We start from the raw sequence: 22,780 nt of genomic DNA on the forward strand, positions 1-22,780 counted from the left end.
TTCAAAAAAAAAAAAACAAAACAACCCAAACATACGCAATTCGCAAGTTGAATTTTTTAGTGCTTACTTCAAATAAGGTAGATAGCTCTGTCTTAAATGTCTAGTTTTTAAGAGTTGTATAGCCAAATTATTTGAAACTGCGAGGGTTTATTTCAAGTGCCCTTTGATGCCATTACATCAATACAAATATACAGACTGCAGGGCACTTAATATTATTGTTCCTAAACCAAAATTGGGCTTTCATCTTATTTAAAAATTATTATAAATGATGCTAGTGAAGGTAAGTATATTGAGTAGACATTAATTTCCAAAGGGCTAAAAATGTCATTAACTTTGGTAAAAACTGAACTGCATTAGAGAGGAAAACTTTTATCCTTGAATGATGATAAAGTCTCAGAGTTTGTTTAGTCAATTAAAACCCTCTTAATTTCCAGGTGATAATTCCATTTTTTATCTATTTGGAATGCTTAAAACTACAAGTATATTTTTCCTGTCAGTATGTGTTTTATCTTCCCTGTTGAACTAAAAGGCTCTCTTTCCCCTTCCTTAAATCTTTGAAGGAAAGAAGTTTTTATTTTATTTGTTTTTTCATTGTTTTTGTCAGAATAGTTCATGGATGGTAAATTTTGCAATTACAGATGATAGTGAAAAAAAACCCCAGCGACGCAATCGTAGCCGCAGGCGTCGTTTCAGGGGTCAGGCAGAAGATAGACAGCCAGGTAACTTGAGTGGACCTGTTGACAACACCAGGTCATAAGCATGAAAAAATATGTCATGTGTCTGCTTTCTAAATATATTATACTTACATGTACACATGTGTGCATATACATTCAAGATGTGCATTGCATAAATTGTTTACTCAACTAATAAGACTACTATTAAGAAAATGCATTCTTCCTTCACACCCTAAATGTTTAGTAACCTAATTGAACTAATGTGTCTCAACTTTTTTACATGGAAATACTGTTGAGAAGACCATTATTTTGTCCACTTGGCAGATTCTTCACACTTGAATTGGGGCCTGCCATCCCAGAGATTATGTTGTAGATTGTGATTGAGGTTGATTGGCAAAACTGGGCAGCTTTTGCATGGTGCCTGCTTACTCTGTCTGCATTCAGCACCTCATTTTTGTGGGAATTGTAGTAATACCCACAGGGAAAAAAAAAGTACAAATGAGAAAAATACTTGAAAGTGTCTTTTTCCTAATAAGAGGAATGCATGTTATGTTTTTTATTGTAGTGTGATGCCTTTTCCCTACACCGACTAACGATTCAAATTAATAGTACTTACTTAGTTTTAAAATGTTAATTTTTAAGTAGCCATAATTTTTAGTAACTTCAAAGAAACTTGTTTGCTGTGTCTATTATTTTGAACATAATTCCATTTCCTGTGTACAGAGAATCACATGTATATTCACAATGAAGAAATTGTGTGCACCAGAAATAAACCCCTTTTAAACTATTCCATTTTTGCATTCTTTCCAAAGCAAATTCTTTCACGTGTTTTCCCCAAATAAAGAATGTAAATTCCAGTATCTTTAGTATTTTAAGTTTACTGGTTATAGAGACATTTGGGAAAACCAGTTCAGGGTATTAGTTACCTTTCTTGAAAAAATTTCATGTTTTAAAGACAGTTGTAAATTTAAAAGGAATTAAATATTGTCAAAATTAGAAAATTTCTAGAAAATGTCTATTTTCCCTTCTTTTCCCTCTCTCTTTAGTGTTAGAAATATATTTTAGAGCAAGAGATTGTATTTATTTTGTTTTTTGAAGCTGGCACAGCAATAAATATAATCTCTGGCCATACTTTATAACTAAGAACATTCAAGCTGTCAGTATGGGCCTAACAAAGAGGATAAATTACAGTGTAATTTATTAGCTAGATGGACAGTGGTTTATTTCTAAGTCAACAGACATAAAAGGAATAATATTAATATAATGTGTTTGTTAAAGAAGAGGTAGCGCGCTTTCTGCATGATATTAATTGAAACCTGACTAATTTCTATAGTTTTTCAGTAACTTGTGTTCCATATTACATTTATTTCTATTTTACTCTTTTCTTTGGGATTACTGCTTTTCATCTTGCTCCTCACCTTCCCCAGCCTGTTCCCCCTACTCCCCACAAAAATAAATAAATAAATAAAAATAAATAAAAAAAATACCCAAGATAGGATAGGTTGAACAAGCATATCATTTTCTCCTTGCCCCGACGGCAGCCTCTATCTAAAGAATAATAACATTGTCCTAAATACACAGTCATTGAATTCTCTTTTGCTTAAAATCTCTTGTCCTTAATGTAAATTAAGCAATCAGTATTCTTTATTGGACTTAGAATATGACCGTATACTGGTTTCCAAAAGACTAGCTATAAGCAGATTTTTTTTTAAATCAGCTGAGGTGGTTTTTGATTTTACCTCCCCTTGGGGAGGGGAGGGGCACTGGTAAGTTTTTACCTTTCTACATAAGTGCCTTTTAATTTCATTGATAAACTATATGAAAGTATATGATTCTGTACATAGTGGATGAAGGGTTCTAAGAATTGTCACATACTCAAATTTAGCAGTATGTCTGTCTACGTAGCAGGGTTTCCAAGTAGATGAGTTCTTCCAGATGTCACTGAGGGCTAAACTGGAAACATTGAATTTATTAAGGTGCTCCCCAATCTAGAATCATTCCTAGAATGGTTATGCCACCGCATAATGTAGACATAATAATGAAGTAGATTTGATAGTATCCCCCTCCCCAATTTTGGAAACCACTATTAAATATATTTATAAATCCATTAACAGCTAATTTAAATGATTTTTAAAATCTCTAAAAATGAGCAGCACACTGAGTTTCTTACAATTTGGAAGAGGCAGTTTTAGACACGAAATATTTAGTGGTGTTTCTTATGAATGCTGTGTATTAGTTCTGAATTGTTCCTTTAGATGTTAAAAAAGATTCATTTAATAGTTCTAAAGTTCTTGGATCTTACAAAAGTGTTTACATGTTAATTCATGATTAAGAAAAATGAATTGTAAATATAACTAGCTTCATATTATATCAAAATGGTTTATTTTCATATAATTTGAACCTGATGGGCCAGTTCTCCCCATACCTAGTGACTTAATTTGAAATTTACTTGAATTTTCATTCTTTACATAATTAAGTTGTTCCCATAATTTAAAATACACTGTATTTCATATAATCAGGGATTTTTCTTTACCAATTTCTGATAAAAAAGAATTGTTTGAAAGAAAGGGTGATTATTTTGATATTTCTTCAAACCAGTGAATTCTAAACTGCAAGTCCTAGAAGAGAAAGGAATGAGATATGAAGTGAGGCCAGTCTAGAGTACCTACCTGTAGACCAGTGGTCATTTGTTGTAGGCTGGCAGTACTTGGGTTAATATTTTGCCCTATCACTACTGCCATCTACTCACTTCCTTGCAAACACAACACACACTCTAATCAGTCCCTTTAAAGACTGAATGATTGGCAAAGTGGGGAGGGAGTGGTTAGTGAATTCCTGGTGGCCCTTTTCACCACCACGATCAATGTCCACATTCTTAGGGTGGTATTCTGTCATCTTTAGTTTGCTTGTAGTTTTTTATTGTAGATTACTCAGAATGGTTTCTAGTGTGGAATGTTAAAAAGGAACCATAAAATATCACACTTGGATTTCTTAATTGTACTATTTTTAAAAACTAAAAACAATATTTGAATTAATCTTTTATATCTTTGATTGAAATTTTCAAATTGAAGTATACCACTCTAAGATTTATACCAAATTTGCCCCATTTTTGCTCCACTGATAATTGTGAACTCTGGGCTTACAATGCTGCATTTCCTATTCTTGGTTGTGGATTTCTGTATCAAACTTATGCCACAGCCGTAGACTCAACCAGAAGCAAATGGCTGGATTCTTGTGAAAGAGGACTTGAATTTAGCCTTCCTCGATCTCCAGCTTAAATTTTTTTATTGTCATCACTAAGTCAAAGGCACATTTTTCAAACTTTGTTTTTGGTTGGAGGTGGTACCCAGCTTAAGAAAATTTTGAAATTGGGTAACCCACCGTTAGTTTACTTTAAAAGTAAAATTACTCATTATCCATAAATAAACTTTAGAAATATTTTTTCAACACCTGTAATTTTTTTCTCATCTTCAACAGTCACAGTTGCAGATTATATTTCTAGAGCTGAGTCTCAGAGCAGACAAAGAAACCTCCCAAGGGAAACTTTGGCTAAAAACAAGAAAGAAATGGTAAGGAGAATTTAACCTGTAGGTTTTGTTGCCTTTTTTTTTTTTTTTTTTTTTTTTGGTATGGTTTAGCTTTATTTTTACTTCTTAACTTTCTGTATGATCACTTGTTTCCCCAACTGGACGAATAATATTTTAAAGACTACTCTGGAGTTTGTTGTTGACCCGCAGGTAGCTGAAGAAATGCATGTTTGAGCCTGAAATACTTTTCTTAAAATAGCATTTGTAAAATTTAGTCTGCCCAAAGATACTGGGTATAGAAACTGTTGCTTAATTTGGGTAGCAGTAGGCTAGATAGATACCTCTTCCCAGTGATGGATATAGACCTTTTTAAGTTTCACTTATTTTAAATGCTTTAAAGGATTTGATATGTAAATGTGAGCTTAAAAAAAAGGTGAGTAAAGTAGGTGATTATTTGTTTACCTTAGGGTATTAACTGTTTATATCTTTTACATGGTGAGCTATCCAGCAGTTAAAATAAAATTAGGTACAAGTTTTCAGTAAACAAATGCAGATTCTTCCTGTGGTTTAGGCACTGCTAGTTACTAGAGACTATTGAAAGACCCAAAGAAGTGGAGTACATTGATATTTATTTTGAATTTTAAGAATATTTGTATTATTTGAGCCATTGTGGTACATGAAACTAAAATTATTTATTAGCTAATTAATGTTTACGTAGCTATTTTCCTCCTCAGCTGTAGATTTCATTTATAAAGAAGTTGAAAAAGTTGTCTCCCTTTGGCAGGCAAAAGATGTGATTGAAGAGCATGGTCCTTCAGAAAAGGCAATAAATGGCCCAACTAGTGCTTCTGGCGATGAAATTTCTAAGCTACAGCGTACTCCAGGAGAAGAAAAGATTAATACCTTAAAAGAAGAAAACACTCAAGAAGCAGCAGTCCTGAATGGTGTTTCATAAACTGAAGAAGTTCCTAGTTTACAGTTCTTTTACATTACATTTTACAATAGTGCTTGTACAAGCTTGCCAAAGATAGAATATGGATCGCCAGTCTTTACATCGCACTTTCAGTTCCTCCATTTGGAATTCAGAAAGGGGAGGGATCCTGAAGAAATCATATGTTAAACATACTTTGACACCTACTGTGTTATAAAATATATCATCAGATGTGCCTTGAGAATAGTATATGTAACATTAAAAAAGTTGCTGGCTATAGGAAATGTTATTTTGTTTTCAAAATATGGCAGAGATGGGGGGAAGTGGGTGGGGTGGGATCCCTGAGGTAATATTCTTTATGAAAGCATTAGCTGCTTTTGTTACATTTTTAATAATATGCAACCACTTCTTCACCTGAGGAAAACTAGAGTGAAATGCAGTCTAAAATATTTTGCACTGAATTGTAATTTCTTCATTAGTTTAGTCTGGAAACTGGTCTGTTTTAATGTGTTTTTAAAATGCTGTATGTAGAGGAAAATCTGCAGACCACTGGAATACATTTGTTAAAACTCTCATCTGCAGGGACACTGGGTGATATTGGCAGTGACTGTTCTACATTGAGGCTTTGTTTGGTTTATTTATTAAAGTGTACAGTATTTAAAAATCAAACATAGCTTTAGTTAAAACACTAAGCTGAATTAGTCATGTCCATTCAGACATAATCTGAACTACTGAAAAGATCAATTTCCAGAAAGTTTATTCTGTACAAACTACATGTTAGTCTTCAGTAGAGTATACTTTTCCTTTTCTTACTTTTTTTCTTTTTTCTTTTTTCGATTTTGGTTGTTTGATGTGCAATATGTTTTTGTATGCAGGTAGTAAATAAACTTTGATCTTCCAGTTGCTGATTTTTAACTTTCTACTTTTTATACCAACTGTTGCAAAGTAGTTGGAGCTACTTAGAGGCCTAGAATAGTATCCTGATTGCTTTTTAAAAAGCATTTATACTTACTCATAAGTAGTACTAAACTATTGGTCAATCATTTTGTAATGAATCTGAAATCTTAGCACTTAAAATTTAGTCTGTTAGAATGACTTAGGGAATTGATCATACATTTGATATTAAGAAAGTCTTTGTAACAAAATTTTAATCAAAGGCAACTTTTGGAAGGCAGTGGAGTAAAATCTAGAATTTTACTCTTGCCTTTGATTGTTTATTAAAATTTTTTATTAGGAAGTATGAGCAATTTTTAAATATGGAATCGGCTAGTGATTGGCTTTTCGATTCTCCAGGAAATAATTGTAAAGGTTCTCACAGTAATGATTGTACTTTTTGTATATATTTTAGCCAGATGGCTTTATTTTAGGAAGCTAGTTTCAGTTTTCTAAAAAGTAACAATAATATAATTTATGCAGCTAATTGTGAGGTTATATAAAATAACTGGCTTTATGAGGGTTTGGCTCCACAGTATTGTATAGACCAATGAGCAAGAGAAAGACAGCCCTTTCTGTCATTTGGCGTCTTAGTGTTTTTTTATGTGCATAATTTGTGTTAATTTATGTGCATAAAATGTTAATTGATTTTAATTTATAATGACAGAAGGAAAACTCAGGGTATAGTAAAAAATATAGTAATTGCCAGGTCAGTGTACATAACCCTAGCCCTCAAATTTATTATTGCTGAGGTTAATATGTGATGGTATTAAATGCTTGTGCGTAAAACCCTAATAGAATTCTTAAGTAAGCTGTGTTGTGAAAGTACATTACTTGCACTTTGAGTAACAATATCAAGTAATTTCATATTCTGATTTTTTAAAATTTACCCACAAACGTATTTTTATCCATCAAAGTTAGAAACAAGTAAAATAGTTGGCCTTTTTATTCTTAGTTCTTTTCACTAATAGGTTTACAGATTATAAGGTATGAGAATTAATGTTCATTACTCCCAAAATTTGTGAATATGGTATAAAGAAAAATATTTTTTTTCCACGTAGAACAGATTCACTAAACTCCTTCCATAAACATTGTTTCAATGAGAAAGACAATTCTTAAAAAGTGGGTGTAGCCCAAGCAGTTCATTAGACTAGAATAACCATATTCTAGGAAATAAGTATTAAGATTTCATTATTTACAAATGACTAAACCCAATGTTCTATCCTTTAAAGAAATATAGGCTCTTTTGGGAGTAAATAGCACATGCTCAGATTCAGAAGTGAAAAGCCCACTCCCCAAAGATAATCGATGGTTCGGGTAACCTTCCAAACTTACTCTGAGGGATGCATCTTCACTTTTATATTAGTTAGATGTTACTATGGGAGAACTTACCAGTACACATTAAACAAAGACACTCAAATCTAAAGGTCTTGTGCAACTCAAATATTGTGTCAGCATACATACGGTGAGATCATATATTAATCTGAACTAAATCATGGAATAGAAGTTGAGGTTGCCTTGGGGCAAAAGAGATCTGCTTTTCCTGAAACTTGGAAAGCCTTGAATTCTTGGATTTGGCATCACTTTTTAAGCTTTCATTGGGCCTAAAACGGGTGAGTCACCATTGGTAAAATTATAGTAGGGATACAGAGAAATCTTAAGTAGTTAGGTATTTTTATATGGAGTAACATCAAACTGGTGAGTTCATGAAAACAGACGTTGCTTAGGACAAGGCTGAGGGAAGTTGCTGAAATGTAACTTTTTAAAAAGAAAGTACAGGTATATGTAGGCAAGCAAAATAAGGAAGCACTAAGTTAGTGAGGCAAAAGTAGCTGGTGTTTTGCTCCTGTATTCTGGATCTCCATTCTGTGGCTGAGATCCATTGCCTTCATGTCAGTAGTATTTTTGTAGCTGAGTGTAGTGTTTAACCTGAGAAGGGAAGGGTCTGTTGCAAAGTTGGCATGTTAGTTAACTGAATGTTGCAGTTAGATTGGGAAATAGTACTATTTGTGTCCTCTACAAATAGATTTATACTTTTTTGAAGTTGAAACCAACTAGATATTCACATAGGCTGTGCCTACAATGAACTCAATCTACTAAGGACAGATGAATGGAAAACGGGCTATAATGCAGTAAGTCCTATGTCAGATGATTGGTTATTGGAAATGAGAGTAAAAGAAAATTACTTTTACACTTGGATTTTTTTAGAAGGCTTCAGGGAACTTGGATTTGAACTGGATCTATGGGTTTGGCAAAATTACTAAAGGCCAAAAAAGGATGCTTGTAAAGTCCCAATCTTACTATCTTCACTATTATGGTTTGACTCCGCTATACCATTTTATAAGGATATCTGGTATAGTGTATTGGCTGTGTGCTTGAATGCACAGTAGTCACTTAGAACCCATGATTAACATTTGGGTGTTAAGAACTGTTGCAATAAATCAGTAATTGCAATTTGCTGTAAACCTTTGGCAAGTGATGATAATTGGAAACTGCACTCAACTACTGGTTGAAAATAAGTCAATTATGTTGAACTATAGGAGATTGCCAATAGTTGACCATTTTTGATCCACAAAAATGGCAATTTCCTATGGTTCAACTTGACACGTTTTTTAAGTACATTTTTAAGTATAATAATTTACTCTAGAAATCCAGGTCGAGGGTCTAATCCAGAAAACCCCGAACTACAACTACTGGATGAGGGAGGTACATATAATAAGGAAATACAAATTTTTTTAAAAGGGTTTTATCAGTGGATCACTCAAGTCAGATTTATCTGTTACTGTTTCATGTACTAAAGTGCGTAATAATGCTCCTGGGTAAACTATAATGCAGCTTTTTACAAAAAAGACATCAGTCTGTTTGCTGGCCTATTTGAGAATTTGAAAAGATGTTATAGGTGTAAGTACAGAATTGGGAGTTACTATCTTCCGACTTTTTCTGTATTCCATTTCATCTCAAGAGGTCTGGACTCTGATCTAAAGACCTTTCCAATATTAATGTAACTTGAGTCTATTTGTACATGGGACCCTGGGTAACAACCATATTCCCATGTACTCTCAACAGTTAGTATGTGAATTAAAATGTTTTATATATGTATCCGTCCCAGATATTTCCACCTGTGCCATATGCAGTCTAAAGGATATCAAAAGCAAGGGCAAAATTATTTTTTACTGACATTCTCAGTTTTGAAGCCCCATTATTTGTGTTTCAGGGATTGGTATGTATTCAGGGGCGGGGGATTTAGAGATATTTTCTGAATGTTTTGTACCCTTTTTACTTTATTGTCAAATGTAACTGCTCATTTTCTAATTTAGAGACTTTATTACAAAAAATTTCCCATAGTTTTTCTACATGACTCATTTTATACTTAATTGTTGCAGTTCCAGTTTTCAACTTGCTGTTCGCAGGTTGTAAAGAAAAAAAGTCACTTCAATATTATTATTTGAAATCCCATTAATTGAAACTACTAAGGTAACAAACAGCAAGTGTTAACATGCACCAGATTATACCTTAACACTAGATAAGTCTTCCTCACTGGGTCAGGTAACACTGGAAAGAAGCTCTTCCTGTATCTTGTTGCTAAGGCAACAGTTGGTTCCAAGCAGATACTACAGCACTCTGAACAATGTCAACACAAAGCAGAGCTTATGTCATTTTCCTGGTACTCAAGGTTATCCTCAATCCAGGATTCTTTATATATAACCAAAAAACTAGCATTCTAGTTAGTGTTTTTCACTTTACCTCAGATTTACAGATTTTTTCCTTGTATTTTGTCCTTTGAAGTTTTTGAGCCAGTTTCTAAATTTTCATTGGAATTAACGTGCTTGATGGGGGATAATTTATGCTCAGTAAAATGTGATCTCCCTGCACACTTCGGAACTGCACCAAACAACTTACAGGTCATTATCAACAGATGTCTTAAATCCTCATTGAAACTATAACTACTGAGTTATAGTTTCAATGAGGATTTAAGACATCTGTTCCAGCCTGAGGTTTTGAAATTTAAGACTTAACTCCAAACGAAGCATTCTGCCTCGTTTCTTTAAAATACTTTTGGTGCAAGATTTTAAGGTAGGGCATACGTTTTCATTATGTTGCATATAGTATACTGAATGATGGTATTCCCATAATTTTTTGCTTAAAATTCTTTTAAGGGTGGGAAAAGATTTAACTTCAAGGACCACTTATTATTGGTCAAACCAGCACTTTCACCAAACTAGCAAAGTCGCCAGTTTTTATAAGCAGTGAGGACTCAAGCAACAATGTCAACCCAGAGGTTGGGTTTCATCAAACCAGCAAAGCAGTTTTTATAAAGCAGTGTATGACTCATCTAACGTCAACCCAGAGGCCCAGTGAAGGCAAAGGGGCTAGGTATGGAAATTAAACCCCCAGTATGCCAGATCTAATATTAAGGCTATGGGTGGGAACTCCCCCCCCCCCAAAAGGAAGACTAATATATAGAGAACCAAATTATAAACAAATATAATAAATTGGAGAAGATGCCTAGGGCTTACAGTTTCACTAGCTGTGTAACCTCAAATGATTTGCTCTGGCTTTGATTCCCTGTCCATAAACAATTTTCAAGTTGGCCATTATTTTTCCTTCTAACAGATGAAGCAGAGCCCTAAGCACAGATAGATAGCTTGCTCCAAGTTGCCTGGCTATTGCAAGAAGTTTGACTTGAAACCAGCATCTCCTATTCCCTAGTGTTGTGTTCAACAATACTTCTCTCCCCTTTTCAAAGTATCTGTAAGCACCAGCTGACAAAAAGGCCCCAAGCTAGGTATGTAACGACAAGTACTAGACTGCAGTACAACCAAGGAAAACATCTGGGTTATCAGATTTGTGAAAGGAACCACAATGCAGAGGTTAACAGCACAGAACTTGGGTTTGAGAAAGATCAGCCTTGTCACCTAGCATGCTGCTTAGGGCAAGTTACTTAACCTCACTCAACTTCAGTTCCCTTGTAAAATGTACTGAATAATAATAGCTACTATTGAGATACAGTAGGTCCTCAATTAACATTTTGTTCAATGTCATTACATTATAATGATGAGATGCTTCAGGAACTCAGCTCTTGTTTATATCAATAGCCAATGGTAAAACTGGTTTTGTTATATGTAGTTTCACTTAAAGTTGCAAAACCTGAAGATGTTAAGTGAGGACTTACTGTACAGGAAAAATGCTTAACAATGTTGGCACACTGTAAGTAGTTAATAAATGTTAACATTAGACATCAAGTATTTTGTTTGAAAACACCATGAAAAAGATATTTTTTTACAGATAATAACTTGCATCAGTTACCCACTAAAGCCCTCACATAGATGACCTTTTTCACCAAGAAAAATGGTAGGTTTGCCTAATAGCCATCAATGAAATATGGATTCTTCTACTTGAAAAAGGTAAGCCTAGAGGAAACAAAACTGATTGCTGTCAAAGAAAAATCTATTTCGTTTAATACTACAGTGATTTCCATTGTCTTAATACTTCTCTTAAAACAGGTATGCTATTTACATTAAACACTCAAAAGTATTTACACCCACTACATGAAGTTTCCCTTTATCCAGTTAATGCTTGGTTGCCTATCAGCATAACACTTTATATTTGTCTTTGAAGCTCAGTTTTGCTTTTAAGTTTTAATTGATACTATCATCTTTTTAATTACAGCTCTTGTTCATAGAAACATTTTATTAATCCAAAGGACTGAAATAAAAGGTCACAAAGCCAAAATACAGTTGGTCCTCATTATTAGATTCCTTATTTGCAAATTCACCTCCTCACTGAAATTTATTTGTAACCCCTAAATTAACACTTGTGGTGCTTTCTTGGTCATTTGTGGACATGCAGAGTAGTAAAAAATTTTGAGTCATATGATGCCCACAGAGTGATGCTCTGCTTTGTTTTCATACTGTAAATGTAAACAAGTATCCTTTCATGATCCATTTAGTGCCAAGTTTTTCAATTTTTGTGGTTTTTACTGGTGATTTCCCTGTTTAAGATGACCCCCAGCCTTAGTGAAGTGCTGCCTAATGTTCCCAAACTCAAGAAGACTGTAATGTTCGGGCATGAGTTAGTGATGTTGGCTGAGTTCAATGTTGAGGAATCAACACTATATATCAAATAAGGGTTCTTTAAACAGAAATACATATAATACATGACTATATACTGATTGGCTTACAAAAATGTTGACTCATATAAAGCTGTATTTCCCCTAGGAACAATGGTTCACTGGCTGCTGAGTGTTCTCAGTGACTTTATAAAACTACTACTTCGAATAACAAAAAGCAACTGTATCTTTATACTCCCTTTCCCCTGGAAATAACTAAAGATTGATCCTACACAAAAGTCATGGCTACTTTACGGCTCATCACATTCTAAACCTTAACAAATGGGCTTGACCAAATTTTAAACAAGGAAACAGGAATGGAAATCAACAGCAGATAGAACCCAACTTTGAAATACCCCCAACCACATTCCAACACTAAATATGACCACCACCATTATTCTGACCTCGAAGGTCTCTGTGTTCTCTGTTAATAACTAAGAACTTGAATAAAGTTTAGATGATAGGTACATAGTATAATCATCTTAAAGCTAAAACACAGTAAGTACTCCTGCTGGAGACCACAGACTAGCTATTTACCATGGGTATTTTATACAAGTCCTTTGGTTAAGATCCTTACATAGTTTATGTTAGACCAATAGTAAGCCACTGTCCCCCTAAGTGTCATTCAAATATATCAATGTATAAATTCTCAGAGTTCAAGCTAAAGTTTTTGATAACTAAGGGCATTTCAGTTTGTGTTTAAGCTAGGTCATAACAAATGTAAAACTTTTGATTATGTAATAAAAATTTATAAATGGTCAGTTTCTTTCAGGAGCTAGCTGGATACAATATAAATACTTTCTTGATTAAAAACAAGACCTGTACTCAGATCTTTTATCAGTTTTAATGTATGAAACCTGAATTTTGTCGGTGATATATACATAACCTAGATCAATTTTCTTGTGGCAAAGTTGTGGCTCAATTCACTTTTAAGTTCAGTGTTCCAAGCAGCTGGGTCAGTTCTCTGTAGCTTGACAGTCTTTCCTCCCAACAAGATGAGTCCCTACTATATATCCTGTGCTAATTCATTCCATCATATTCATCACATTGTAGTTAATGACCAGTTGATCAGTTTCCCACCCCAAAGACTGGCATGTTTACTTTGTCTTGAAGTAGGTACTAAATTACTTGCTAAATGAGTAATGAACAGTATTTCTGTTCAAATGGTTATGTATGTATCCATAATTATTGAGTGTTAATCTCCAAATATTCTATAATCTTATTTAAAATCCTCAAAGTTAAAACAAGAAACTTATACCAAGGCTTTTAGTTTGTGCTGAATCATTTTTAAAATTTGTAGCTTTGAGGCATTTTATTATAAAAATCCTGTACTCATACACATAAACTAATAAGAACTTAAAATTCATCATACATTTACTTCATTTTTTAGCTTGACCTTCTAGTAAATCTTTAGCTTCATTGATTTTGGCCGCTATATAAGGAGATCCTCCTACAGGAAGAAAGAAAAAAGGAATAGTTATAATATGGATTCTCAATTTATGCTTGGTGAAAAGCTATTATCTTGTTTCAAGGATCCCTGTGCTAATCTGAGGTGAAATTAGCAGCAATAGTATTCCAGTTTTTAAAAATAAACAATACTGCAACTGGTTAACCAAATATATGACCATATATTTGACTGATGGGAAGTGAGGTAATTCTGAGGGAGATTTCCACAAAAATGGCACCTTTTAAAAAAGCTTTAACTGATGTCAGGAATAGGATTTTTTTTAAAAAACCAGACTTACATAAGTGAAATACTGTAAGTTATCTATGATAATTACAAGTCATAAGTGAATATCAATTTATTGTAGTGTGTTATTTAGAAACCATGATATTGTCAGAGGCTTCTGAGCTTTGTTGGGAAGACCCCACTTTGCTTTAGATCCTTTTTCTGCCCTTCATAGTTTTTCTCTTCCTGTTATTAATTGTCCCTTCACAGTGTCATCTACAGCTGCTTTCCTACCAGTCTTGGAGCAGTGATTCTCAAAGTGGTTCTCAGACCAGCATCAGTCATATTAGTGAAATGAAAATTTAAGGGCTCCATCCTATACTTGAATCAGAAGCCCTCCAGTTAATAAAAGCTAAATTTCACAAAAGATGCTATGCAGTCAGACAGTAAACAAGTACAACCCTGTTTAATCTCAAAACCCTCTTTCTTAATGAAAAGACTTTTAATAAAAGTAAAAGTATTTGAGCACTGGAACATGGATTTTATGGTCTATATTTTGGTATTTCACAGAATTATTTCCTGTCAACACACTAAGGCTGCTTAGAAGCGTATCAGAAACTAATAAATACATCCTGTAGGTTTCTAACTAGGTAACCTCTAGTTCAAAAGTCTAAATGAATAGGAAAATAATTTCATTTTTAGTTTCATTAAATTAAGTCGAACATTTCCTTTAGAATGTAGACCAAACTTCAATCCCCCCACCAAAGAGTAGGATTAGCAGTATTTGACTATTAGAAATAAAATTTTTATCACAATTGTAGATCTCAAAACATTGTTAATGCTTATGACTACTTCTAAATTATAGTACTTATTAGATACCTGCTCATTATTCTATAAACTTTTCACTCAATTCTTTTAAGACACCAAAAACAACAAATGGATCCAGGCTGGGAGACAGTGTTCACACACAGATTTAGGCATTTTCCTTACTATAGCCAAAAATTAGATACAAAATTATTCTATTAATAACAATTACAGTCACTTCAACAACATGTATAACGAGTTTACTACTTACCCTTGTCTGGGTGATTTAAAAGCATAATTCGTCGATGAGCATCTCTTATTTTTCCTTTATTGGCAGTAGGGCTAATTTTAAAAGGAAAAGGTATTGTTTACTTCAAACTACTACTTGATCACAGAAAAAAAAATTGTACATAAAGGCCAGTTAAAGATGTGAAACTGGAGTAAGTCAACACAACAGGAAAAGCTGTTTAGAAACTTTCCCTAACATACAAGGAAGATGAATACTCTGAATCAGAACTAAACAGCTCCTTAGAAAAATAAAGAATTTTCAAACAAAATTTAATTGAAGTTGATAATATTCATTACAACAGTCCTTTTATTGAAAAGGAAAATATGTTTAAGTATTTGGAAATTACAGAATTTCCCCACTAAAAATGTTAGTTACACAAACATTGAGTACTGTGCTTATCTGTCACAAGTCTATCAATGAATTAAAAAGTGCTTCTGTGCCAATGTGCCTTCTCATTGGACTTTTGTAGGGAGAGTTTCAATGTTAAAAATGTACATAATACAAATAACTCCCTCCTAATGAAAGGTCTTTCTTACATTTGCTGATAGCTCTAGAGTTGTAGAAAATACTAAAAATATTAGAAATTATTTTACCTCACACCTAATATTAATGCTGCTTCTCGTTTTGTCATTTTGGGTTCAAACCCACCTCTGTAATAGCCACCACTGAAGGCCTGAAAGAGGAAATGCATTAAAAAGAAAAGATTAGAATAAGCTGCAAGTTGCTAAAAAATGTAAGTGTTCACAGAACTAGCAGAAAAACTAAGTCATTTCACACAACTTTAAGTGTAATTCCCATGGCATTTTACCTTTATAAGTGCAACAAATATTTTAATCGTTATATCAGCTTTTTTTCCCTAAAAAACCTAAACTGTTTTGAAAATACAAAAGAACAGTACCTAAAGCTAGTTTTTCTGGGAGTGAAGGGAAGATTATTCCAGGTTAGCCGTGTTCTACATAAAAATTTGATCTCCTAGTATGACTACATGTTGTAGAACAAGAAGTGCCTAAAAAGATTTAGGGGTCATTTGAAACAAGTGGTTCATGGGGGTTTAAGGCAACTACTAAAACAAGACTGATATATAAGGGCAAAATCAGGCTATTAGATCTTCTGTCTTGTCATGTCAGAAATCATACTGGTAAAGCCTACCATCCTGTTTTGTCACATTCAATCACAACAAAATAAACAGCAGGCTGTCACAGCCATATTCATTCTGAACGGTGACCACAGAAGGTCTGAACATCACATCCAGTCACACTCTATAGCCTAATTAACTGCAGTGCTACCTAAGTGTCATGTTAGCGAGTGCCAGGGCTAAGAATGGATCACTTCAGATCCTTAGATCCCTCTGTGCCTGTGATGCACGGTAGATGAGGGTGTGGGGGACAAGAATGTTGACAATGCTTAACAGTATGTGAACAATAAAGTGATACTAACTTTCCTAATCCTCGATTTGTTAACATCTCTACCCCAATTGTGTAGCACATAACGTGACTTTAGGGTAGCACTACTGCCAAGTTCAGAACTTCTAAACCCTCCTTGTGGAAAGCAAGAGAAGGGGCCCAAAGCAATCACTTAGAACTTAATGGATATTTGGAAATTTACCCTCTTCAACTGTAGTTATAAGCTTCATATATACCAGCAAAGAATTAGCAAAAATGATTAGTAAGTCTTACAGATTTTGGTAGACTTTGAAAAACTTGTTTTACTTGAGGCTCCACATGCTTCATGGCTTGCAAAACGTAACGACCTAAAAACATAAACAAGATAATAATTAAACAATTCCCAACGTCCTCTAATTCCACCTCCAAACCACAAACCAACCTGCAAATCCTGCAGCAGCAATGGTCAGTCCAACTGCTACCACTGTGCTGGCCTGGTAAGGGGAAGCAGAGTGAACATTAACTTCAATAATTCCCAACCTTCCCTATCACACCCATTCTCCCATCCCAACTCCTACCAAGTTTTATTTTAACGGAAGAAACAACTTTTTGAGTGAAAATATTCTGCGCAATGATCCTTTAAAACGACTGCAACTTTAATATCCAATGCATTGTAAAGGTACCGGAATTTCACTATGGAAGAAAAGGATGATTTCCCTCCGTTTGAAAAAAACCTCTCTAGCCTCGGAGCAAATGAAGTTACATTCAAGTTCAATCCAAGTAAGGGAAAGTTTCTGCGGGAGAAGGAACTGTTTACAGAGGGTTCCTGTAAAAGCCTGATACCGCATTTCAACGTGAAACGTGGGCTTAGCTAGGAAAGTAGTTATTCGTAGCACCTTCGGCACTGTCCCGCCTCACGATTACAAAACATGAGAGAAGCACAAATACGTTTCAAGAATCAAGAAGAGATGTGTCAGCAAGAGCCAAAGGGACGGGCAGAGCAAAGTACAGAATGTACGGCGAGGATGTGTTGGGGGAAAGTAGTTACACTCTCATGCGCTTCCACTCATGTGCGAGCGCCGCGGACGGCGGCCCGGGGGCTGGAGCCGCCTGCAGAAAGGCTGTGGAAGAACGCGAAGGCCCGAGACGGGTGAGCCAACAGCTATGTGTCCCGGTGTGGCTCTCCGAGGCCCGACAGCCCCGGCCGAGTCACCCGAGGGAGACAGCCGAGGCCGTGAGCTGAGGCGGAAGCTTGGGCCTGAGTCTGTCCCCGGACACCGCACGCCGCACTCACCATGGCTCCGGCTCGGCTCCCCTGCCTCCACGGAGAGCGCGGTGCATCCCAGCCAAAAGGCCGCAGCCACCCACTCCACGCCTTTACCAGAGAGCGACGCGGACACTGCTGGCAGGGACAGACCGTCCGGACGCGGGCGCCCCAAGAAGCACGGCAGCGGCGGCCGCAGTCTAGGCCGGAAAATTGTCGTAAAAGGGGACAGCCGAGCGGGAGGGGAAGGTCGCTCAGGCAGTGGGCAGATGGAGAACACGACTTCGGATTGGTTGCTGGGTGGGAAGGTCGCCTCCTTACGGGGCTCCAAGGTGGGGCTTGTCAGTGTTTCGCCATTTGCTCCTGAGACTAGGGTATTTGGGAATTCCCTCAGGGAAGGATGTTGGTACGCAAGAGCGTGAGGAAATACTGTGTAGCCTTACTCAGAACCTCCATTTGCCATTTATTTTGTTTATAATTGCCAAGGGTAATCATATCCTTAAATATGCCGTAACAGTTCCACCATGAAGCCAAATAAATATGTAGCAACCCAGTATAGCAAATGTGAAGCTGTTTCAGAAAAACAAACGGACAAACCACATTGTGTTTCAGGGGTTTGTCGGTAACGTTCTTTTATTTGAAAGAATTTTATTTAAATATGTGACTGGACAGGACCTTGTGTGAATGTTTGGGGTTTTGTTTTATAGAATGGAATTAACACTTCAAAGACAGTTAATACTCTGATCATGGGATTTCACAATCCACACAACTAAAATATGCTATTTACAATTTCTCCACCTGCCCTAAGATAAAAAGTAGGATTTGGTTTTGCCCTTACTTAAATGCTTGAGAAGATAAAAGTAACGGAGAGAATAATGGAAGTTTTACAATGCAATGTTTGGATGAGCAAAATAAGTTTGGCATTTCTTCCCACTTAGGCCTTACATAGTGTTAGAAATATGTTTACATTACAATGAAATTTTGCTTTGATGAGCTGATTGGTTATTAGACAAATATATAAATTTGTTGGCTTTGTTTTCTTCATCTATAAAAAGATTCTGCATTTGTATTTCCAAGAGCTCTTCTTATCCTGAGATTTTTATTTTTTATTTTGATTGGGAAATATTGGGGAAGAGTATGTTTTTCCAGGACCCATCAGCTCCAAGTCAAGTCGTCGTTTTCAGTCTAGTTGTGGAGGGCGCAGCTCACTGGCCCATGTGGGGATCCAACCGGGGACCTGGGTGTTATGAGCACCCGCGCTCTAACCAACTGAGCCAACCTGCCACCCGACCCTGAGATTTTTGTAATGTAATTTAATGTCAACAAATGATCCAACACTAAGACACTAATTTTAATTTAAGTGTACATCTTCCTTTTCTCTTTTTTTTTGGCTTCTCTCTTAGCTAGCTTTTACCCAACAACTATAAAAGAAATACATGAAGCATACGACCTTGGACCAAATTGACCAGAAACAAGCTTGACTGCTGCCTGAAAAAACTTACTATTATGTATTTTTTTTGGTATGTACCAGCTATGGCATATGCAGCTTGCTTAAGGAACAGGTTACCATACAGAAGCCCAGCCCCAGGAAACCAGAGATGGACAATGCAGGGAGACACTTGAAGTGGAGGTAGCTCTCTTTTTGGAGGCAAATCACATTAGGTGTATAACCTGGCTCTATCACTAACCAGTTGTATGACTTTGGACAAGTTATTTCTGACTCTCAGTTTTTTCATTTGTAAAACAAGGGTAATGATGACTACCTTGCCGAATTTTTGTGAGATTATGCACATGGTGTGCTCTGCTCTGCACATAATTATCACTCGGTGTGTGGCTATTATTTTTATGAGGGAAGTCAGTACAAATTGGTGTGCAGAGGCCTTCCCAATTCTCATGACGCCTCACTCATGGATATAAATCTGGTATTCCATTCCCTACCCACTAAGAGCATGGAGAGAACCTTTAAAAGTAACCTTTTTAAATGTCCATTGACTGATTGATGAATGGATAAACAATCATTCCTTGCTGCTTCTAGTTTCTGGTGACTGTCAGCATTCCTTGATTTGTGACTACATCACTTCAATCTTCAAGGAAGGTCAGTATCTTGAAATCTCTCTCTATTCTGTCTTCACATTGCCTTTCCCCTCTGTGTGTAGAGTCTCCTCTGCCTCTCTCTTAAAGGATATATACATATAATTGCCTTTAGGGCCCAAACCTATAATTCAGGATAACCTCTCCATCTCAAGATCCATAGTTCAATCATAGATCCTTGATATAATAGCTGCAAAGACTTTGCCATAAGGTAATATTCACAGGTTTTAGGTTTTAGGACCTGATGTCTTTGGGGGCCATTATTTAGTCTACTATAGAGAGCAAAACGGGACTAGGAGGGACAAGAGAAAGGAATCAAGCATGTCTGCTAATTTTTCCTTTCAGATATGTTAATCAGGTAAGTCACTTCTTGGGAAGGAATAAGTGAAAGGTGAGAGGGCATAGCCAGAAGTGTTCTTGCTATTTCTTAAAAATTCATTAAGTTCATAGCACACTAACTGATCATGATCTGAATTTTGGAAAGCATCTCTCATAAAAATCCACACTCAGAAATATGCCAAGCAAATATGAGTTGTTTTTTTTTGTTTCCCTAAAAACGGTGTGTCAGACATTGTACTAAATGAATTATGTAGATTATTTCAATTCACTCCATGACAGTAATATTTATTTACGTTTTGCATATGAGGATATTTTGTCAGATACACTTGTTTTTCCTTCCAGATCTCTTCTCTATTGTTTTCCATTCTGCTCTATGTCCCAGACAAGCACAGATTAGGAGGCTGACCTTAAAAGACTGCATCGATGGCTTTCTTGTTGTCTGGCTTGGGGTTCATTTATGTCTGTGATCAGATCAGAAGGCAGGAGGAAAGTGAGTTCACAGTCTTCATTTCTCCAAATTCCTTCCTGGTGGTTTTCACTGAAGAATACAGTTCCTGGTGTGTGTGTGTGTGTGTGTGTGTGTGAGAGAGAGAGAGAGAGAGAGAGAGAGAGAGAGAGAGAGAGAGAGAGAGAGAGTATTCAGGTAATTTTGACCCCATTAGGTCGAAAAGTAGTAATGACTCCAATGACCCTTGCTGCCTTGCTAGACACAGGACACTTGACCGTCATTTGCTATATTCCCTTAATCCTGTCCACACCTTTGTAAATAGTCCATTTATTAAATTCTCAGTTATTCCATCTGGGTATACCATCTGTTTCCAGCATGGATGGTAACTATTATAAGAGGCTACTGCAAAAATTCAAGTAGGAGATGATAGTAACAGTGGAAGTGGAAAAAAATGACTGGACTCCTGTTTATATTTTGAAGGAAGAGCTGATAGAATTTGCTGATGGATGAGATATAGTGTGTGAGAGAAAGAAAAGATTCAAGGGTGACTCCAAAACTGTAGCTTGAGCAACTGGAAGAATGGAACTGCCATTTAATAGAACTGGAAAGAATTTAGGAAGAGAAAGCTGGAAGTGGGAACTTTGTCATGTTAAGTTTGAAATAGATAGTTAAGGAGTGTTTTCAAGTAGGCATTTGGATATACATGTCTGGCATCAAGAGAAAGGTCTTGAGTGATCAGCATAGATGGTCTTTGAGGCCATGTAACAGGAGAAATCATCCACTGCATGAAGGAGAGAAAAAGAAGAGGAATAAGGACTGTGTTTAGGGCTCTTCCATATTTGGAACTTGGGGAGATGAGGAAAACCAGAAAATCAGACTGAAAAGAGGTGACCAGAAACCAGGTGAGTGTGGTATCCTAGAAGCCACATGAAGAAAGTTTTTGACGGAGGAACTGTGTAAAATGCTGCTAATAGTCAAATAAAAAGATAACTGAGAATTGACTATTGGAGATCATTGGTGGTATTTTTGAGAAGAGTTTCTGTGATGTGATGAGGACAGAACTCTGACTGGAGTGGTTGAGAGGAGCATGGGGACAGAGCCCCAGGAAGTAGTTTACAGGCTCTCAGCCTCACATGGAAGGGTGCTGGCTCGGGTAGTAGATGGCCGTCAGCTGTGGCTGGTTGGCCGTCAGCTGTGGCCAGTTAGCCAATTGGCCGCTAATATAACTGCTGCGGCTACGGAGGAGAGCCGAGGAGAGTAGAGGAGCAGAGTCGAGGGGAGTGGAGGAGAGTCGTCGGTCAGTTGGCAGAAAAACAGACAGCAGGTCGCACGTCCAGTGAACCCAGCCTCCAGTGAGACCATAGTGGTATGACTCCCCTACCTATGGCTCCGTGGGTGTTCCTTTTTGGCCTCACCATATCCTGCGCTCTTGTATGGGGAGTGGGAGCAGAGACCCTGCAGTCCTCCCTGCATGACAAGGAGAAAGAGTGAAAATATGGCCTTTCTCTTTCAAGAAATTTTGCTGAAAAGGGAATTAGAGAAATAGGGCAATGCCCAGAGGGTGAAGCAGTATAAGGGGAGTTTTTTGTTTTTGTTTTTGTGGTTTCCTCTTCTTTCCCCTCCACTCCTCACTCAAGCATGTTCAAGCCATTGTTTCTCAGTCTAGTTGTGTAGGACACAGCACCCTGGCCCATGCTGGTATTATGAGCCCCATGGCAGCTCACGTCAACTCCAACTGCTCATGGCAGCGCAGCTCCAGGGAGAGCCGTTTTTCACAATCTTATCTGTAGAGGGTGTAACTCACTGGTCAATGTAGGAATTGAACCCGGCCACCTCGGTGTTAGGAGCATGGTGCTCCAACTGCCTGAGCCACCGGGCTGGACACTGTTTTTGTTTTTTTAAGATGAAAGAAGTAAAAACATGTTTATCTGCTGTAGAAATGGTCTTATAGAGGGGGAAATTTGACAAAATCCAATGAATTATATGATTTAAGAATGAGAAGAAAATGTAGAGACCATTTTGCCCCCAATAGCTTTGTTTTATAAATGAGGAAACGGGGGCTTAGAATGGTTGACTGACTTTTCTAAAGCCCTGACCAACTCTAGTAATCGTTCAACCTTATTGTCTACTTTCCAGATGTGTATAATGTCAGGGTCCTAAGATGAGAAGGCCATGGAATTGCCTTTCCCTATATTTCCTTACCACTCTGTAGGAATTAGCTCAGATCTGGATTAATGTAGTCTAAATTTCTGACCAGCAGGTGTTTTAGCCCAGAGAATCTTTTGTAGGCAGCTGCTCACATAATGATATATGTAAAATT

General features: G+C 36.5%; 2 protein-coding genes and 1 long non-coding RNA gene across 10 annotated transcripts in view; 2 read left to right on the forward strand and 1 right to left on the reverse strand.

Annotated features, from left to right (window-relative positions):
- FXR1 (FMR1 autosomal homolog 1) overlaps positions 1–6,032 on the forward strand; it is a 55,159-nt gene extending 49,127 nt beyond the window's left edge. For 3 of the 7 annotated variants that reach the window (XM_019737337.2, XM_019737339.2, XM_074328405.1), the window contains 3 exons: positions 639–719; positions 4,152–4,243; positions 4,986–6,032. In XM_019737337.2, coding sequence (XP_019592896.1) covers positions 639–719; positions 4,152–4,243; positions 4,986–5,156 — 344 coding nt within the window. In that variant the 3' untranslated portion in view covers positions 5,157–6,032. The remainder of the gene's footprint in view (positions 1–638; positions 720–4,151; positions 4,244–4,985) is intronic. The other 4 variants (XM_019737338.2, XM_019737340.2, XM_019737341.2 and 1 more) reach the window with 2 other exon arrangements.
- On the reverse strand, positions 8–17,746 carry DNAJC19 (DnaJ heat shock protein family (Hsp40) member C19). 2 transcript variants are annotated; one of them, XM_019737343.2, is made up of 7 exons: positions 17,613–17,746; positions 16,761–16,812; positions 16,613–16,686; positions 15,530–15,609; positions 14,919–14,989; positions 2,162–13,624; positions 8–734 (listed from the first exon to the last, which is right to left on the reverse strand). In XM_019737343.2, the coding sequence occupies exons 1-6, from the start codon at positions 17,613–17,615 to the stop codon at positions 13,554–13,556; spliced, it is 351 nt and encodes a 116-aa protein (XP_019592902.1). In that variant the 5' UTR covers positions 17,616–17,746; the 3' UTR covers positions 8–734; positions 2,162–13,553. The 2 variants fall into 2 exon arrangements, with proteins under 2 accessions (XP_019592902.1, XP_019592903.1); XM_019737344.2 differs by lacking the exon at positions 16,761–16,812.
- LOC109450257 (uncharacterized) overlaps positions 17,290–22,780 on the forward strand; it is a 641,742-nt gene continuing 636,251 nt past the window's right edge. The window contains exons 1-2 of the long non-coding RNA XR_012494921.1: positions 17,290–19,102; positions 19,618–19,677. This is a non-coding gene — a long non-coding RNA (uncharacterized LOC109450257). The remainder of the gene's footprint in view (positions 19,103–19,617; positions 19,678–22,780) is intronic.

Source organism: Rhinolophus sinicus, linkage group LG01 (assembly GCF_036562045.2).
Source record: "Rhinolophus sinicus isolate RSC01 linkage group LG01, ASM3656204v1, whole genome shotgun sequence".
In the NCBI taxonomy this organism is placed as follows: Eukaryota; Metazoa; Chordata; class Mammalia; order Chiroptera; family Rhinolophidae; genus Rhinolophus; species Rhinolophus sinicus.